The sequence below is a fragment of the Drosophila teissieri genome, chromosome 3R, assembly GCF_016746235.2.
Source record: "Drosophila teissieri strain GT53w chromosome 3R, Prin_Dtei_1.1, whole genome shotgun sequence".
In the NCBI taxonomy this organism is placed as follows: domain Eukaryota; kingdom Metazoa; phylum Arthropoda; class Insecta; order Diptera; family Drosophilidae; genus Drosophila; species Drosophila teissieri.
Genome location: NC_053032.1, coordinates 12279042 through 12294999, shown reverse-complemented (window position 1 = coordinate 12294999; position 15958 = coordinate 12279042). Strand labels below are relative to the sequence as shown.

Here is a 15958-nt window from a genome sequence, read left to right as displayed (position 1 = left end):
TCTCACAGATACTTTACACACTTATGTATATAACCACGTATATGGATGGGCAAGTACACCGTTAATTTCTCCCTTTGTTTCATTGAGGTTTTCACACGAACCTCGCTGATAAATAAAAGGGTTGCAACCTGTTAACTAAACTATGCGAAGGTCAGGCACTTTATGTGACATTTTTTGTTGCACTTTTTATGTTTTATTTACTGCTACTCACATCTGTATTTATTTATTTTGCCACTACACAACGATTTTTTTTCTACTCTTCTTCTTTGAGGTAAACATGCAAGTGTTGAACAACGCTCGGCACTTGACAGCGGGAGTTGCCGGATGGACAACCAGATTGTGGATATTTATAAAATAAATAGTGTAAAAGACATCAAATAACCTTTACAATAAATTTTAGTTATTAGAAGTTAAAATAAGTTGTTTTGCTCACCTATTGAAACCTATTTCGAAAGAAGATGTAGTTTCTACACATGTAAGTATACATTCCAAGACTTCAACCACGTGACTTATCGATAGCGAAACGATGGTCGGCAACGCGTGGTATTTCTTCACGTCATTACTAAGGTCACACTAGCGCGTTGGTTTTAATTTGTTTGTATCGGCGTCGGTTGAGTTGAAATCAGCTAATTCGTCGCAAAGTAATTGCTGTTTAAGTAATAGTGGTGCTTCCAGAACTATAACGCTATAAGGTGGGTGTGCTTACGCTATTAATGAGTTACGAAAACCTAAAAAGCTACAGCTTCTGCGAGGACTATCTGCGCATCCTTTTTGTTGCGGTAGGATAGTCAAGCTAGGTGTACATAAATTTGTGCGCGTACGAAGAGTTATAATTCAGAAATGGCAAAAAGTGCGAAAAATATAAAGCAGCGGCGTTAGAAACACAAGTTATATAGCCCCACAAAGGGTTTTCTTAAACCCCTCGCCCTCTAGTTCAAATCTTTTCCTTTCTCCAAACAAATTATCGCCAATTGCGACTGTCGCGCCGCCATTTTAAAAAATGAACGCGGTATCTGAGCCTCAGACAATTGCCTGGTACAGTGGTGGCAAAGCATTGTGGACCAGGTTGTGCCTGGGATGTCGACATATCAAACTATAGTTTATTTTGTTTTGCAATTATAAGTAGCTTGGAGAAATATATTTAACAATAATTTAAACATACAGTAAACATTGAGAAAACCATATTATCTATTGCATACTTGAATATCATTTTCCATATTTCATTAAATACGATGTTCAGAAACACACCACTATTTACCTAAATATGTCTGAAAACAGTTTTGTTTGATTTAGTTCACTTTCTTGCCGAATTGGTTGTATGCAATATTTTGGCGCGCACTGTAAGCCGCCTTTCCTTACCCATACACAGACAGCTTGTCGCTGCCGATGTGTGGGTTTCTGATTTTTTGCTTCGTTCCTTCTGTTTATGTTTTTTGCTGATCCGATCACAGCTCGTTCAAATTGATTAACTAGACTTGGGGCAGAATCTCCATTAACCACTCGACCATATAAACAGTCATTTATGCTCGAGTTTAATCAACTCCGCGAAGCTAATACCAAAACAAACGACGAAAAGGGCACTGCAACAATAGAGATGATTTCCATCAAAGAGGGCTTGGCTATAAATACATATGTACATACATGTATGCACACACTAATGTGCATCTGCATGGCAAACCTCGCAAAAATACTCATTTTTGCAGTCTTTCGCTGCAGTTGTGTTCATTATTTTTTATGTATTTTTGCAGCATCGTTCGTTGTCGCGACTTTTCAGCATTCGCATTTCCACTTTCTAAAAACAAGAAAAAAAGAAAACTGCTCAATGCAATTTCCTTCTAAGCGAATTCCCCTTCCCTTCTTGCCCATGGTGTCTCCTAAATAAATGCACCTGGGTGCAACTAGTTTTGATACGCTTACAAAAAGCGTTGAGGTATACTGATCAGTAAGTTAAGAACAAAAGCAACATTACAAAATAATATAGAATAGTACAAACATCAAATTATTTAGTTCATTTTTATTAACCTGCAATAATTTTGTATTTATTAACTTTTGAAAGAACTAAAACTAGTTTTCAATATTTCTACTTAATATGTAAAGACTCTAATCACAGAAAATCAGTGAAATGCGATTTAAATGATTGGGTAGAGTATGCAATGCTCCGCATTAAGTTCACTTGCGCTTTCGCATTTATCTGGCATCGAGCTGTCTGTGCAGTGTAGGTCGGCCTATGACAAGAAAATTTCCCTCTCTCGGTATTTTAGACGAATTTCTTCACATCAGCCGTTCTTACCCTTTCGAATTATTTCACTTGCAAGGCGAGTGAAAACGGAAAACGCACTGGGGCAAACAGCTTGCGTGCTGGTCTGTATTTGTTAAGTTTGCGTCTCATTTGTTTTGAATGCATTTCATAGAACGGAAGCCAGTTTAAAGTGTGGGGTAGTGAAAGCCACTCAAGCAGAGCAGAATAACACAGTCGGGAAGCAGAAAAACCGAAAATACCCACCCCAAACTGCAAAGCGTAACTTTTGAACGAGTATTTTTCTGAACTTCGAAATTTAGAGGTAGAAATTAGCATATGTCGCCGGCTGACCGTTTATTCCCGCTAATTATCACATCCTAATCTCTGCACACATGTCCATCATAAATGGCAGCTGCATCGGCAGGTAGGCTGTCCATGCTTCATGTACCTGTACTTATCCTGATCCTCGGCCAGCTACTTAAGGCGGCGCAGGACGAAAATCCCTCTAAGTAAGGCTTCAGACTTGAAACTGTGAGGACGTGCTAGGAAATCAGAGAGATAAAACGCGTAGCGTAGTAAAAAATCAGAGACTGTGATTAAAAATTCCCATGCTGGACAGCAAATCTGTGGTAAGTGGGTGGAGGTATTGATTTCAGAAACGGTTCTCGCAAGGAATGTGGTGTAAACAAACCGCAAATCAATTCGTGTTTACTTTTTGTTTTCGTTTTCACTGCACTTGAAGTGCAGCAGTATGAAATCGACTAATCACATATACTCTTTGTTTGTGCTCCCTTGCAGAGATCGTGCAACACATCGAAGGAAACCCAACCAATGTTAAGCAAAATGGCTAGCAATACAAGCGGCGGGGGAGGTAATTCAGGAAGCACTGGGTCGGGACGTCGTTTGCCACTCTCACTGAGCGGTGGCACCAGCGTCTCGCGGCTGCAGCAATCTTCTGGCAGCAATGGCCGCTCAAATAGCCCCCAGAATGGCAATAAAAAGATCACGGAGTCCTTTGTTCCGGTAAAAAAGATCCACCAATCGCGAACCGCTTCCACCAGCTCTTCCTCGTCGACCGGATCCAGCCAGAACGGCGTAAGCAAGTCCACAAATGGCAAGGATAAGGCACAGAATGGTAACTCCACAGGCAAAGAGCATAAGGTGGAGAAATCTAAGGATAAGTTGCCGGAAAAGAAGGAAAGGGAAGTGGGTGCCGAAGATAAGAATAAGGATGTCGCTGTAGAGAAAACAGATAAGGAGGTTGTAGTCGAAAATAAGGTTAAGGAGGTCGTATCTGAAAATAAGGAGGTTGAAGTTCCCTCCGAAAAAGACGGCAACGAAGAGACCAAAAAGGAAGCTACCGTTGAAAGTACGACACCCGCTCCTCAACCGCCTGCAGATACTGTGGTCATCAACGATGACGTGGTGGTTATTCCAGATCTCAGCACTCCTACTAAGGATCGCAAGTCTGCACGCAAGTCGGGCAGCCAGCAAAAGTCTCCCATCAGCAAGGCAAGTAACGCCTCGCCAGCCCAGAAGATGCAAACCGAAGCAGCAGTTTCTCCATCATCCGCGGGCGCTTTAACTCCGCAAGAAGATGTGGATATGGAACCATTACAAGTGGATGCCTCTCCCATACGCAGCGTCCATGGCAATTTAAATGCCCTGCCGACGGCTACATCCACGCCCGGACGCAATCTCTTCGGTTTCCGCGGTAGCAGCAAGCAAAGCACCGAGGTAGAGCTGGCTGCCCAGACCTCCAGCTCCCCGGCAGGCACTCCGGCCCGCACTTTCGCCCAGATCAGCGGCAGGCGCAGCATACGACCCATCGATTCGTTGACACCCTCAAAAATAGGCACCTACAGGTGCGGGAACAGCGACCTGGACACCTCGAACTGCACCAACGCAAGCATGAATGCCACAGTCGGATCAGAAATCCCCAACAGCTCCTCATTTTCGTTTTCATTCTTCGGCCGTGGCCGCAAACGTGACCGCACTCCCCCACCACTGTCGGCCTCTCAGTCGACCAGTGACTTGGGCCACGATGTGGATATGTCACCGCCAAAGCGCGCCCGCTTCGACTTGTTTAGCCTCAATCTGGCTTCACCCTTCAGCATGCTGCGCTCGAGGTTCTCCAAGGCAACAATCAGTTCTCCGAGCCGTCTGCGTCTGGAGCCGTACAGTTCCGGCGTGGAGGAGCCACATCTACACACATCTTCGTCTGGCATGCCAGAAGAGGTTGAAGTGGAGGAAGAACAACCAGCCAAGGACGTGACCGTTGGCCAGGAAGCCGGTGCGGAGACACCGAAGAAGGGCGGCTCGCCCATTAAGGAGATCCCCGCCGAGAAGGATGTCGAGAATAAGAACGTCGATGGCCAGGATGTCGACGAGACATCCCCATCCAGCGATGGGGAAAACATTGCCCCCGCTGTAGAGGTTGCTGCTGATGTGGCCGGAGCCGAGGGCCGATCCTTCTGCTCAATTATGTAATACAACAGACCAGACCCTTCCCCTAGTTCATAAGCTTTTGTCTTAGCATATCCGTTTCAGCCTCTTTGGTAATTTGTGTTCTGACGTAAAGTTACATGTTAAGAGAGAAAGAGATCTGCCGCTGCGAAACTTTGATAGCCAGGTCTGGTCAGGTAAATTTTCGCTCTGAAAATGTTGACCAGTCGCCGGCGTACACCAAGCTGGCACAGATTTCTTGCTAGTTGACTCAATGCGAACTCCCGGGTCGCAGTCAACCACCGACGAATCTGATGATCTGTACCCAGGCAAAGTGGGTACCAACATAAGAAAACCCATATTTGTAGTAATTTGTGTAAGAAGTTTTATATGAAACACATATTCGTGAGAGTCTGTCATATCCCTTTCGATGATAAAATATTTTGTTTTAAATATAAAAAAAGGATACAAAAAGCTTCTTGATTTGTAAAAATGTAACACATTTCATAAATAAAGTACATTACAAAAAAATCTGAAATTGTGTGCTTCTGGGAGTCAAGTCACTTTTTTGCTTTTCCGTAGATTATCAAATAGCCTTTTTTAAATGAAAATTATATTTTATTTCAAACCAATATATTTAGAAGTCCCGTTTTCAATCGTTTGCATTATTAAGCTGTTAGAAAATAGTTTTTGAAATGTTTGAAAATTGTCCTTAGTGATGGGGAGGGGGTAATGATCATTTCAGTTGTGTCTTTCAGAAACAACTTATAATAATAAAAAATGAATTTTAAGTGGATACGATTTACGATTTCACCGGTTATCGATTCAACGCTTAATAACGGCTTGATAATCGTTATTCTGTGGCAACGCTGCCAAATGGGTTCTGTAGTTAAAGAAGTGGGTAAACAAATAAAAACCTTAATTTCTTAAATAAACATATATATGTATTGTAAGCTTTGGCTACGCAAATAAATGGTGAACTGTAACGTATACGTAAACCTTTTATAGCTGCTAATTTTAGGAAAATAAATAACTTTTATATATAAGGAGGATGAAGTGTTGCTCTATTCCGGGTTATGGCTTTTCGAATCTAAAATTTTTAAAATTATAAAATAAAATGTATTAATATAATATAAGACAGTATTCATTAAAATTTAAAAATAAATTTTTAAATTTTATATTTTTGTTCTTGGCTGGCGGCTCCAATAAACAGCTGGAAAGGTATCGATATCGGCAGGGCGAATATCGATATCGAATCGGTATACGATAGTGCTGCGATACAGCAAAAAAAAGAGAGATTTCTCGGATTAGATGAGATACCAACGAAAAAATTATTAGTCAAGTGCCCCCGCAGAGAAGCCGAGCCACCAAATAGCCCGCAGAGCAGTTCCGTCCACTCGGGTCCACCACAAGCCAGTCGAGAGCCAGCGGAGTAGCAAGGCAATCCGTGAATCAAGAAGGAGGAGGAGGAGGAGAGCCAGAAGCCACGAAGTGGGAAGTAGAAACCAGATAGGAAACATGTCCTGGACGGAGAAAGTCGATCCCGAGCTCATCTTCACCAAGCAGGAGCGCATCGGCAAGGGCTCCTTCGGAGAGGTGTTCAAGGGCATCGACAACCGCACCCAGCAAGTGGTGGCCATCAAGATCATAGATCTGGAAGAGGCCGAAGATGAGATCGACGACATCCAGCAGGAGATTATGGTGCTGTCGCAGTGCGACTCGCCGTATGTGACCAAGTACTATGGCAGCTTCCTTAAGGGCACCAAGCTGTGGATCATCATGGAGTACCTGGGCGGTGGATCCGCCTTGGACCTCATGAAGGCCGGCTCTTTCGAAGAAATGCACATCGGGATCATATTGCGCGAGGTGCTCAAGGGCCTGGACTACCTGCACTCGGAGCGCAAGCTGCATCGCGACATTAAGGCGGCCAATGTGCTGTTGAGCGAACAGGGCGATGTCAAGCTGGCGGACTTTGGAGTCGCTGGCCAGCTGACCAACACCACATCCAAAAGGAACACCTTCGTGGGCACACCCTTTTGGATGGCGCCCGAGGTGATCAAACAGTCGCAGTACGATGCCAAGGCGGACATCTGGTCGTTGGGCATCACGGCTATCGAGCTGGCCAAGGGCGAGCCTCCCAATTCGGAGCTGCATCCGATGCGAGTGCTCTTCCTTATCCCCAAGAATAACCCGCCCCAGCTGACGGGCAACTATACCAAGTCTTTTAAGGACTTTGTGGAGGCCTGCCTAAACAAGGACCCGGAGAACAGGCCCACGGCAAAGGAGCTGCTCAAGTACCCGTTCATCAAGAAAGCCAAGAAGAACGCCTACCTGATTGACCTGATCGACCGCTTCAAGAAGTGGAAGCTCTCCAAGGGCGACGAAAGTGAGACAGAGTCGGAGAACTCGGACTCGGACTCGGATGCCAAGCAGGGCGGCAGTAGCCAGGACGAGCCCTGGATCATGACCGTCAAGGGACTGCACATCAACAGTGCTCCGCGGGCGGGTGTCAACAGCTTCCAGTTGCAGGAGCACGAGCTGACCATGCAGAAGCTGATGCAGACCACACATTCGCCAGCCGGCGGCGGTGGTGGACAAGCATCCCCTGCTACATCTGCATTATCGTCCTCTGTGTCCGCCGTGGCGGCGACAGCTTCCTCCGTGTCCGTCATCGCAGCCAACGAAGGTGTCTCCTCTGCATCCGCCCTGCCCCCCCAGAACAGCCACGTCCACAACCACAACAACATAAACAACAATAACATCAGCAACTTGAGCAACAAGCATGCCACCACCACCATGCTGAATGCAGCTCCTCCGCCGAGCAGCGTCACAAGCTCGTCGTCGGCCAGTGAGCTGCAACAGAAGCGTTCCAGCTCGAAGCCGGAGCTGCGCCAGTCGCGATCCGCTGCCCCTCTGGATCAGGTGGAGGATCGCCGTGCCTCTTTGGGCCTGCCATTGCAGTCTTCGGTTCCGACCCCATCGCCGGCTGAGCAGCAGCAACAGCGCCGCAGCAGCCAACGTGAATCATTCCATGCAACTAACGCCGCGCTGGCCAGCAGCAGCAGCAGTAGCAACAACCACAGCCACGAGGAGCATGTGGCCACCAACCATGCCAGCCATGTCAAGCACTCTGGGGCGGGACAACGCCTTGTCCAGTCGAACAGCGCCTGTCTAAATAACTTCCTCTTCCCCGTGCTGAGCGACATCCAGCGAAAGTACTCCGGCGGAGGATCTGCAGGCGGCGGAGGATCAGGCGGCCGTAACCTAGGCGTTGGTAGCGACATCGGCGACCTGAAGTCTGTGTTCGAGCTGGCCGAACGCTCCAGTCCGGGAGTAAGCGACCTCTTTATGAAGGAGCTGATCCACATGCTCGTTCCTGGTTACTCGGAGACGCGAATCAATACGATCATGGACCGCGCCATACGCAACCGCAAGTAGCTGGCCAAGCCGTAGCCAATTCCGATTCCAAGCAGCCTACTTTAATATATACACAACTTTATTAACGAGACCGAGACAACACAAACTGAAACGCTGGAGCAGACATATTCCGACATTTAGTGGCCAACAGAGGAGCGGGAGCGATGTACATGTATTTCAATTGAACAGTTATTTAAGCATACAATATGTATTCGTTTGTTTATCTGCAATATTAATCTAATGTAAAACATATATAACTTCAAAATAAAAACCCCACAAAAATAATCAAATCGAATTTGGCGCGCTAATGCGCACTTGGCAGCATTGGTAGTTGGATCTGGCAGATTGATATGGGATCTGGCAGCGCTGGGAATGGAGTGACCGTATATTAGAGCAGTAATTACTTATTGAATCAACCGGAAATATTTAAATATTTCCAAAAATCACTGGTCCAAGAAAATTATTATATTCAGCAAGCACAGATTATTAAAAAATGTGAGAAAAACATTTAACATTTTTGTTTATTAAAATAGAAATAAAACAAGTATTAGACTCGTCGCGCTTTGGTATATATTGGCGCTCTGGAGACGGTAACACCAGTGGCAACGCCATTTTTGTGGGCCCTTTTATTTTTGGGTTTTTGGATTTTAATTCAGTTTTCATAAATTTTAACCAAATATTCTGAGAACTGATAGCGACACAGCCATGGCCCATGCGGTGGTGGATGAGGAAACGCTGGAGGCCATGGTCTTCGAGCGCTCGAAGGCCTGGTCCAGCAAAATGACGGTGAGTCCGTATAAACACAAGTGGCGTCTCTTCTTGATGAACGCTATCATTTTTGTAGGAGTTTGCCAGCTTGGAAGACGGCGTGGAGATGGATGTGTCGGAGTTCGACAACTTGTTCCACGGCGAGGACCAGGACCCTGACCTGGAGGACGAGGCGAAGGAGGCCTTGGAGGACAATGTGCCCGACGAGGCAAGGCTTGAAATGGGACATATCAACGCCACCAGCGTTGCAGAACTGACACTGATTCTGTGCGACAGTAAGGACAACGAGGCAAAGGCCGAGATCGAGGAAATCCTTAACCAAACGGTCCCGGTCGTCGAGGAGCACAAGCGCAAGTGGCGGGAGGCGGGACTGGATCGCATACTGGACACTTTTGATGAAAAGCAGATAGAACATCATGTGGGCCGCTGGATGCGAAGGCACAACAGCGTCTACCTGGAGGCCTCACCACCCAAGTACCTCCCTCCGCACCACAACTCAATCTCAGACGAAAGCGACGAATCGATGCACTCCATCGACACGGCCCGCTACATCCAGCAGAGCCGCCGGCGCAGTACCCACATGAGCAATAAGAACTCCAACATGACCACCATTAAGATGTACCGTAAACACTCTCATAAACGGGACGAGTTGCGGGCCAAGTACGCCTACGGTGACGAGCAGGAGCATCGTCACCACATGCAGGCTGTGTTGCTTCGTCGACGTGAGAGGGAGCGCCAACTGGCCTACCTGGCTTCTACGCCGATGCAATGCGGCTACTCCAACAGCCATCATATGAGACGCAAGAATCTGCGTAAGCGGCGCATAAACTCCTGGATGTTTGACTCAGCATCCAGCAGCGAGGACGATACATCATTCGGCGGCTGTGACTGCCACTCCTGCCGGAGGCATTACGCTCTGTCTAGAAGTGTCTACCAGTCCTGCCCGTACGGCAGGGGTTCACGTGACTATCACCACCGCCAGCTGGCATCTCGAACCATGCACACTATGCGCCGCCATCACACCTTCGACATGGAAATGGACTTGCGACCAAGGTTGCCGGAGAACGAGTGCAGTTGCTGTAATAGTGACCGCCTGTGCTCCAATGTAATACACATAGCCAATAGCTCAACCGAAGAGTGGGTGGTGGAAAACAGAGGAAGTCACTTGACCCAGGAGACGCAGGAAAAGACCAGGAATCAAAAGCACCAACCGATGGTTGCCAAGAAAATTAGCCATCGCTCCAAAGGACCCGAACAAAAACCACACAATTCGAAGGCTACTTCTGCTTCCAAATTAGTCTTATCTAAAGAAAAGTACATGCAAATGTTTGATAGTGACACTTCCGATGAAGACAACGCAGTGACAAAAAAGGGATTGCTGTGCTATTCGGAGAAAAAACATGGAATTCTAGTTCAAACTCCAAAGGCCGCTTCCACGGCGAAGAAGGTTTTAAGAAAAGAGCGTCCCAATGGTTTGCCACAGATCCAAGAAGAAAATACAACTGCAGCATTGGCGGCACCAGCAACGAACGCATCAATTGAGGCCTTTTCTCTTCCAGTGACTCATGTGAAAAGCGTATCTTTTGACGGAGCATGTGGTACATCTGCACCACTAGAATCTCGAGCAGAGAAGTATCCTAAGAGTGATATAAGGAAAACTTGCTTGTCTCCTTCAGTACTCAAAGAAAATGAATTACAGCCTATAGCTGACGAAAGGGCATTGCGTCCCATGGATAAAATAGATCAATGTATTAAAAAAGTAAGAAATTCTGTTAAAAGATCAGAAATTCCAAAAAGTATTATTAACAAAGAAATCCCAGAAAAAAACAGCACTGAAAAACGAGCGAGAGGAAGACCTCAGTCAGTTAAACAGACAGGTGCGACCAAAAAACCGTCTGCTCCGAAAAAGAAAACGTCAGAAAAAAATAAAGCCTCTGGTACTAAGTTAGAGCAAGTGAGGGAAGAGGCGTACGATATATCACCTATCATAATTAGTGAGGATGGGGCATCAGACTCGGAAGAGGATTTGCATCGAGCCCTGGCTTTGTCGAAGGCCACCTACAAAGAGGAGAAACTGAAGCACAGGAAAACAAAGAAAGATACCCCTAATAAGCAGCTCCAATCACCTGCAGAGAAATCAATGCCGGTATTCAACAATCAAAGCGTAGTGTGCAACTCCACAGCTCTGGCCAACGACACAGCTTGCCACCGAGTGCTTCCCAAGAAACGAGGTGTCAAAAGGGCAGCCGCTGTAAGCACTACCGAGGAAAAGACAGCGACGAACAGCTTGAGTTCCCCACCGAGCAGTTTGGAAGAGATGGATAGCCCCACGAATGGCGATCCTGACTGCACTGTAGTCACTTCCACCACATCCTGCGAGCCGCCGGCAAGTGAGCCGATTCCAGCGACCTTCAGGATCACCAAGCGGGGCATTTTGCTGCATAGCCCTTTGGCAGCCGGAGGTGCCGACTTCACACTGACCGAGCAGGGACTCGGAAAGGTTATTGGAGAACGGTGGGCCCGCAAGTACCTGAAATACCACATCGGCAGTCGCAGCTTTGACAGCCGACACTCGGTTTACTATCAGCCAACTCCACAGCTGGCCGCTGCTCTCAGTTCTCCGCAGGATGCGCAGAGCCTCGGAAACATCTCCGGCTCCAGTGCTAGCGATGATGACATCTTCGAGCAAATTAATCGATATGGAACGGTGTACAGCATACTCGAGAAGAATTCCGGTGACAAGTGACGATTCAGCTTAGCAAGTTAATGTTTCCTGTTCAGCCCTAATTTATATATACTAACTTCATGTTTTATTGCACATGATGGATTTCTTGGTGGTGTTAAACACATCCTTGCAATAGGAATTATGTAAGAAAAGTTGTTTTAGTTCATTTTTGTGTTTTGATTTATTTCACGTAAATTACATGATCGATAGTGATAATAGAAAACATAATACGTCATAATCATTATAATCATCATAAATTTTCGCTTAAGTATTAAATAATTGTTTAAGAGATTTATTCGCATTGCAATAGTAATTCTTGTGTGTCGAAGTTGTGTTTAAGTTCGTTTCCATGAGGTTTATCAAAATTCATATCGGCTATTGTTAACTTTATGTATTCACAAGAAAACAAATAAAACGTAAGATCAATTTAAAGAGTGAAAATGGCGCGTCGAAAAACAGAAGCTTTTTCCTTCCATGTATGTACAAATAACAAAAACTTACCTAAAATATGATGATAAATCAAGAAATTAAAATTAAACAAAGAGCGCTATGATGAAAACAAGAAACACACGACTTTTGACCCTGGAACATGCGCGCCCACACACATACACATGCGAAGCATATATCTACACGTACACATATGCCTGGCCGGCTATATAGCGCCCTACACATCGATCTGGAATGGGGAGCCGGGTATATGCTCCTCGCCCCACTTGATTAGGAGCACGTACTGGCCGCGGTCGCGCACCAGGTACTGCACATTATAGTTGTTGTGGCCAGCGTGCTTCACGTGGAACTCCTCGCAGGGCCCCTTTGGTCCGTACATTCCCACGTACAGGATGTTGTTGCCTGAAAACATAGGCAGGATGGATTAACATCAAGGTTTGCTTTGGTGAAAATGCTACTCACCCGCATCGGTGGCACTGATGCTGAACTGGTTCTGCTTGCCAATGTAGGCCTTCTTCAGGCCCATACCCTTGGACACCACTTTGCTGGCGTCCGACTTGAAGGTGGGCAGATGGACGCCCGTGTTCTTGCCTCCCTTGGCCACCTTCTGCACTGTCTCCACGATCACCGTGGACGTCTCCTGGGCGCCCTCATCCGCCAATTTGTCGCCGGTAGCGTTCACCTTGAATGGCGAGCCCACGATGTGCATGTTGTTGTACTTGACCGTGATGTAGTGCTCGCCGGGCAGCAGAGGGGTGTAGCGGACCTTGTAGCCCTCTTCAACCTCTGTGCAGTCCATGGCCACCTTGGAGGGTCCATCGATGGAGACGGCCAACGTGCCAACGCCGGCGTTGCAGGTATTGATGATGAAGTCGGCCTTGTGTCCAGTCTTCACTTCGTCCAATCCATTGCCGCTGGCGTGCACAGCAGCCGGATCGGCCACATCCTTGCCCACCTTGATCCTGAATGGAGAGTCGGGTATGTGGACGCCGTTGAACTTGACGTGGATGGCGTGGATTCCGTTCTCGCGTGGATAGAAACGCACCGAGTACATCTCGCCGTCGATCACCTGGATGAAGCAATCATCGTCCGTTCCGGATGGAGCCACAATCTTGGCGTCCAGCTCACCCTTGGCACCGTTCTTGCGCACCATGAACTGGTAGGGAGCGTCCGCCTGGATGTTGCCCTGCGGGAACTGCTGAACCTCCAGCTTGTGGGCATCGCCTGCATCCGGGGAGACGTACACCTTGAAGGGTGAGTCGGGTATGTGGCGATCGTTGAATTTCAGGCCCACGCGGTACTCTCCTGGTTCAGTGACCTTGTACGACACATCGCAGCTGCCGTCCTTGCGATCCTTAAACTCGATATCAGCCTTGCTAGGACCCTCCACGGAAATGGCCAGGGAACCGCCGCCTGCTTCGCGGGTCCACACATTGAACTCGGCCGCCTCTCCGACAACGCCTCGCTCCAGGCCAGAACCTCCAGCCTTAACAAGATGGCTGCCGGAGTCGCGCAGTGGTCCCACGGTGAACTGGAACGGTGATCCGGGTATGTGCATCTCGGAGTAGCGCACCGACACCGTGTGCACTCCCAACTCCTTGGGCACAAAGTGCACTGCGTAGAGGCCATCCTCCACCTCCTGGATCTCCGCATCCTCGGTCACGTTGCTGGGAGAGGTGACGCAGGCGGCCAGATCGAACGAGGTAATGCCGGGCATCTTGAATGTCAACTTGCACTGGCTGCCAATTTCCGTGATTGGAACAGCATCACGCTCCCGCTGGATCTTCTCGCGCTTGCGGTTGCTGCCCTCGCCTGCCACCTTCACGGTGAAAGGTGAACCCTCCACGTGGTGATCGGCGAACTTCAGGTTAACAATGTAGTAGCCCGGCTCCGTGGGCTTGTACGAGATGTTGAGGGTACCGTCATCCTTATCCGTGCACTGGATCTCAGCCTTGCTGGGACCCTCAATGGAGACCGAAAGACCACCGAAGCCGGCGTTCCTCGTGTCCACGGAGAAGATATTGTCAGCATGGGTTTGACCCTCCTTAAGGCCAGCTCCGCTAACCTTGACCTTCTTGGCGTCGCCCACCTCGCGCTCGCAGACAGTCACCTTAAAAGGTGAGTTGTTGATGTGCTTGCCCAGACGCTTCACCGACACCAGGTGCTCGCCAATCTCGCGGGGCGTAAAGGAGATGCCAATGTTGCCAGTGGGCATGCGCTTCAGGAAGCAGGGCTCCTCCAGGCCACTGGGCGCCTGGATCGAGGCGTTCAAGGCGCGCAGATCGTCATCGGTAATGTCGCCGGGCATGGTCACCTCGGAGCAGGAGCCAACCGAGATCTGGTTGCGCTTGCGACCCTCGCCGGTGATCTTGGCAAAGTACGGCGAACCCTTGATGTGCTTGTCGCCGAAGCGAACGGACACCTGGTACTCGCCAGGAGCGGTGGGCAGGTATTGCACGGAAACAGTGCCGTCTTTGTTGTCATGGTAGTTGATCTGAAAAGTTGGTATTCATAAGTAAAATGCTTAAGTCCCGGCAAGGATATCTCTTACGTCAGCCTTGCTGGGTCCTTCGACGGCCATGGTCAGGCCACCGGCGCTGGCTCCCTTGGTGGAGATGGTAAAGTTGGCCGGCTCACCGGTGACTCCGTGGGTCAGGCCGGGTCCATAGGCAGTCACATAGCCGGAGGTGATCGAGTCAACGTGGAATTTGAAGGGAGATCCTGTTGGCGAACGGAAATTAGCGAATCTAGAACGTTACTACCCCAGATTTAATATTTATTTACCCTGCACGGGTTCTCCGTTGTATTTGACCACGAGCTCGTGGGATCCCTCCTCACGGGGATCGTACTTCACCGAGACGGTACCATCACGGTTATCCTGGATCACGGGTTTGTCTACTTTACCGCTCGGCATTCTGACTTCAGCTAAAAAGGAATAACACGTATGACAATATTAGTTAGTTACTGCCATCTTATTTCTTCAAATTTTTTATTTTTATTATTTTAGAATCCAAATAAGCATAATTTTGTTTAACTATATACAATTACAAAATATTGATAAATAATATAAGCGCTACTAGAATCCTCATTTTCTAAACACTTCGAGGAACTTTAGGTTTCGATCAGCTTTCTTGAAAAGTACAGTACCCTTAGAAATACAGTCGATCAAAAAGCGTATTGGATGGTATTTAATGGATGTGTTTTGTATACTCTGAATTATGTCACTGAAGCATTTTTTAAATAACTTGCGTGGGCGAGAGCCACAAGTTTGAAAAAATCATAATTTCATTTTTATGTTCGAATATGTGTGCCATTTTTTATTCCACAAATCTATTTCTGTTTTCTGCACAGATCGAAGATCAAGTTGTTCTTGTTTCCGTTGTCCCAACGAAAAGTAAATTAATTGGAACGAATATTCTTCTCCTTGAGCAATTCCAAACTTTTTTATGAGTTTTTAAGAAGGATATCATATAACTATGGAACATTCTAGCTTATTAGCCGATTCATTTATTCACTACACTCCACATACTTTTCCTCTGCTAGAGAGACACACCCACAAAATTATATGTAAGGGAAATTCTCGGTTGGATGGGTATCCTGGTTTAAAAATCCTTTGGCACTTGGGACCTGGAGTCCAAATCACTTCTCAACTGAACGAATGCTGCGCATCGACTGAGTGGCCAGTAAACTTTTGGCTTTCCAAAGAAATTTCCACCAACGCCTACAATTGCTTTTATACTTTCCCACGCCATCAAGCTCGAAAAATAAAAACAACATCGTTCCTGAATTCCGCTGAGGTCAAATATAGGACACTCTTCTTATGTGTTTCCCACTCACATATGTACATTTGTGATCCACATAGAACATCGTATACCGTATACCACATCCATTAGTTGTCACAGCTCCCTTACCCATCC

General features: G+C 47.2%; 4 protein-coding genes across 12 annotated transcripts in view; 3 read left to right on the top strand and 1 right to left on the bottom strand.

Annotated features, from left to right (window-relative positions):
• Positions 1 to 562: 562 nt before the first annotated feature.
• Positions 563 to 5222, top strand: LOC122619890 (neurofilament heavy polypeptide). The gene is made up of 2 exons (XM_043797095.1): positions 563 to 692; positions 3038 to 5222. The coding sequence occupies exon 2, from the start codon at positions 3071 to 3073 to the stop codon at positions 4727 to 4729; it is 1659 nt and encodes a 552-aa protein (XP_043653030.1). The 5' UTR covers positions 563 to 692; positions 3038 to 3070; the 3' UTR covers positions 4730 to 5222.
• Positions 5223 to 5940: 718 nt separating this feature from the next.
• Positions 5941 to 8386, top strand: LOC122619709 (serine/threonine-protein kinase 25). Its single transcript, XM_043796798.1, has one exon. The coding sequence runs from the start codon at positions 6203 to 6205 to the stop codon at positions 8120 to 8122; it is 1920 nt and encodes a 639-aa protein (XP_043652733.1). The 5' UTR covers positions 5941 to 6202; the 3' UTR covers positions 8123 to 8386.
• A 304-nt stretch (positions 8387 to 8690) lies between these two features.
• LOC122621610 lies at positions 8691 to 12026 on the top strand. Its single transcript, XM_043799536.1, has 2 exons — positions 8691 to 8887; positions 8946 to 12026. The coding sequence occupies exons 1-2, from the start codon at positions 8807 to 8809 to the stop codon at positions 11613 to 11615; spliced, it is 2751 nt and encodes a 916-aa protein (XP_043655471.1). The 5' UTR covers positions 8691 to 8806; the 3' UTR covers positions 11616 to 12026.
• LOC122621609 (filamin-A) overlaps positions 11826 to 15958 on the bottom strand; it is a 31910-nt gene continuing 27777 nt past the window's right edge. For 7 of the 9 annotated variants that reach the window (XM_043799529.1, XM_043799530.1, XM_043799533.1 and 4 more), the window contains 4 exons: positions 14826 to 14966; positions 14593 to 14762; positions 12504 to 14535; positions 12166 to 12443 (listed from right to left, as the gene is read on the bottom strand). In XM_043799529.1, coding sequence (XP_043655464.1) covers positions 12259 to 12443; positions 12504 to 14535; positions 14593 to 14762; positions 14826 to 14966 — 2528 coding nt within the window. In that variant the 3' untranslated portion in view covers positions 12166 to 12258. Of the gene's footprint in view, positions 12444 to 12503; positions 14536 to 14592; positions 14763 to 14825; positions 14967 to 15958 lie in introns of all 9 variants that reach the window. The other 2 variants (XM_043799534.1, XM_043799535.1) reach the window with 2 other exon arrangements.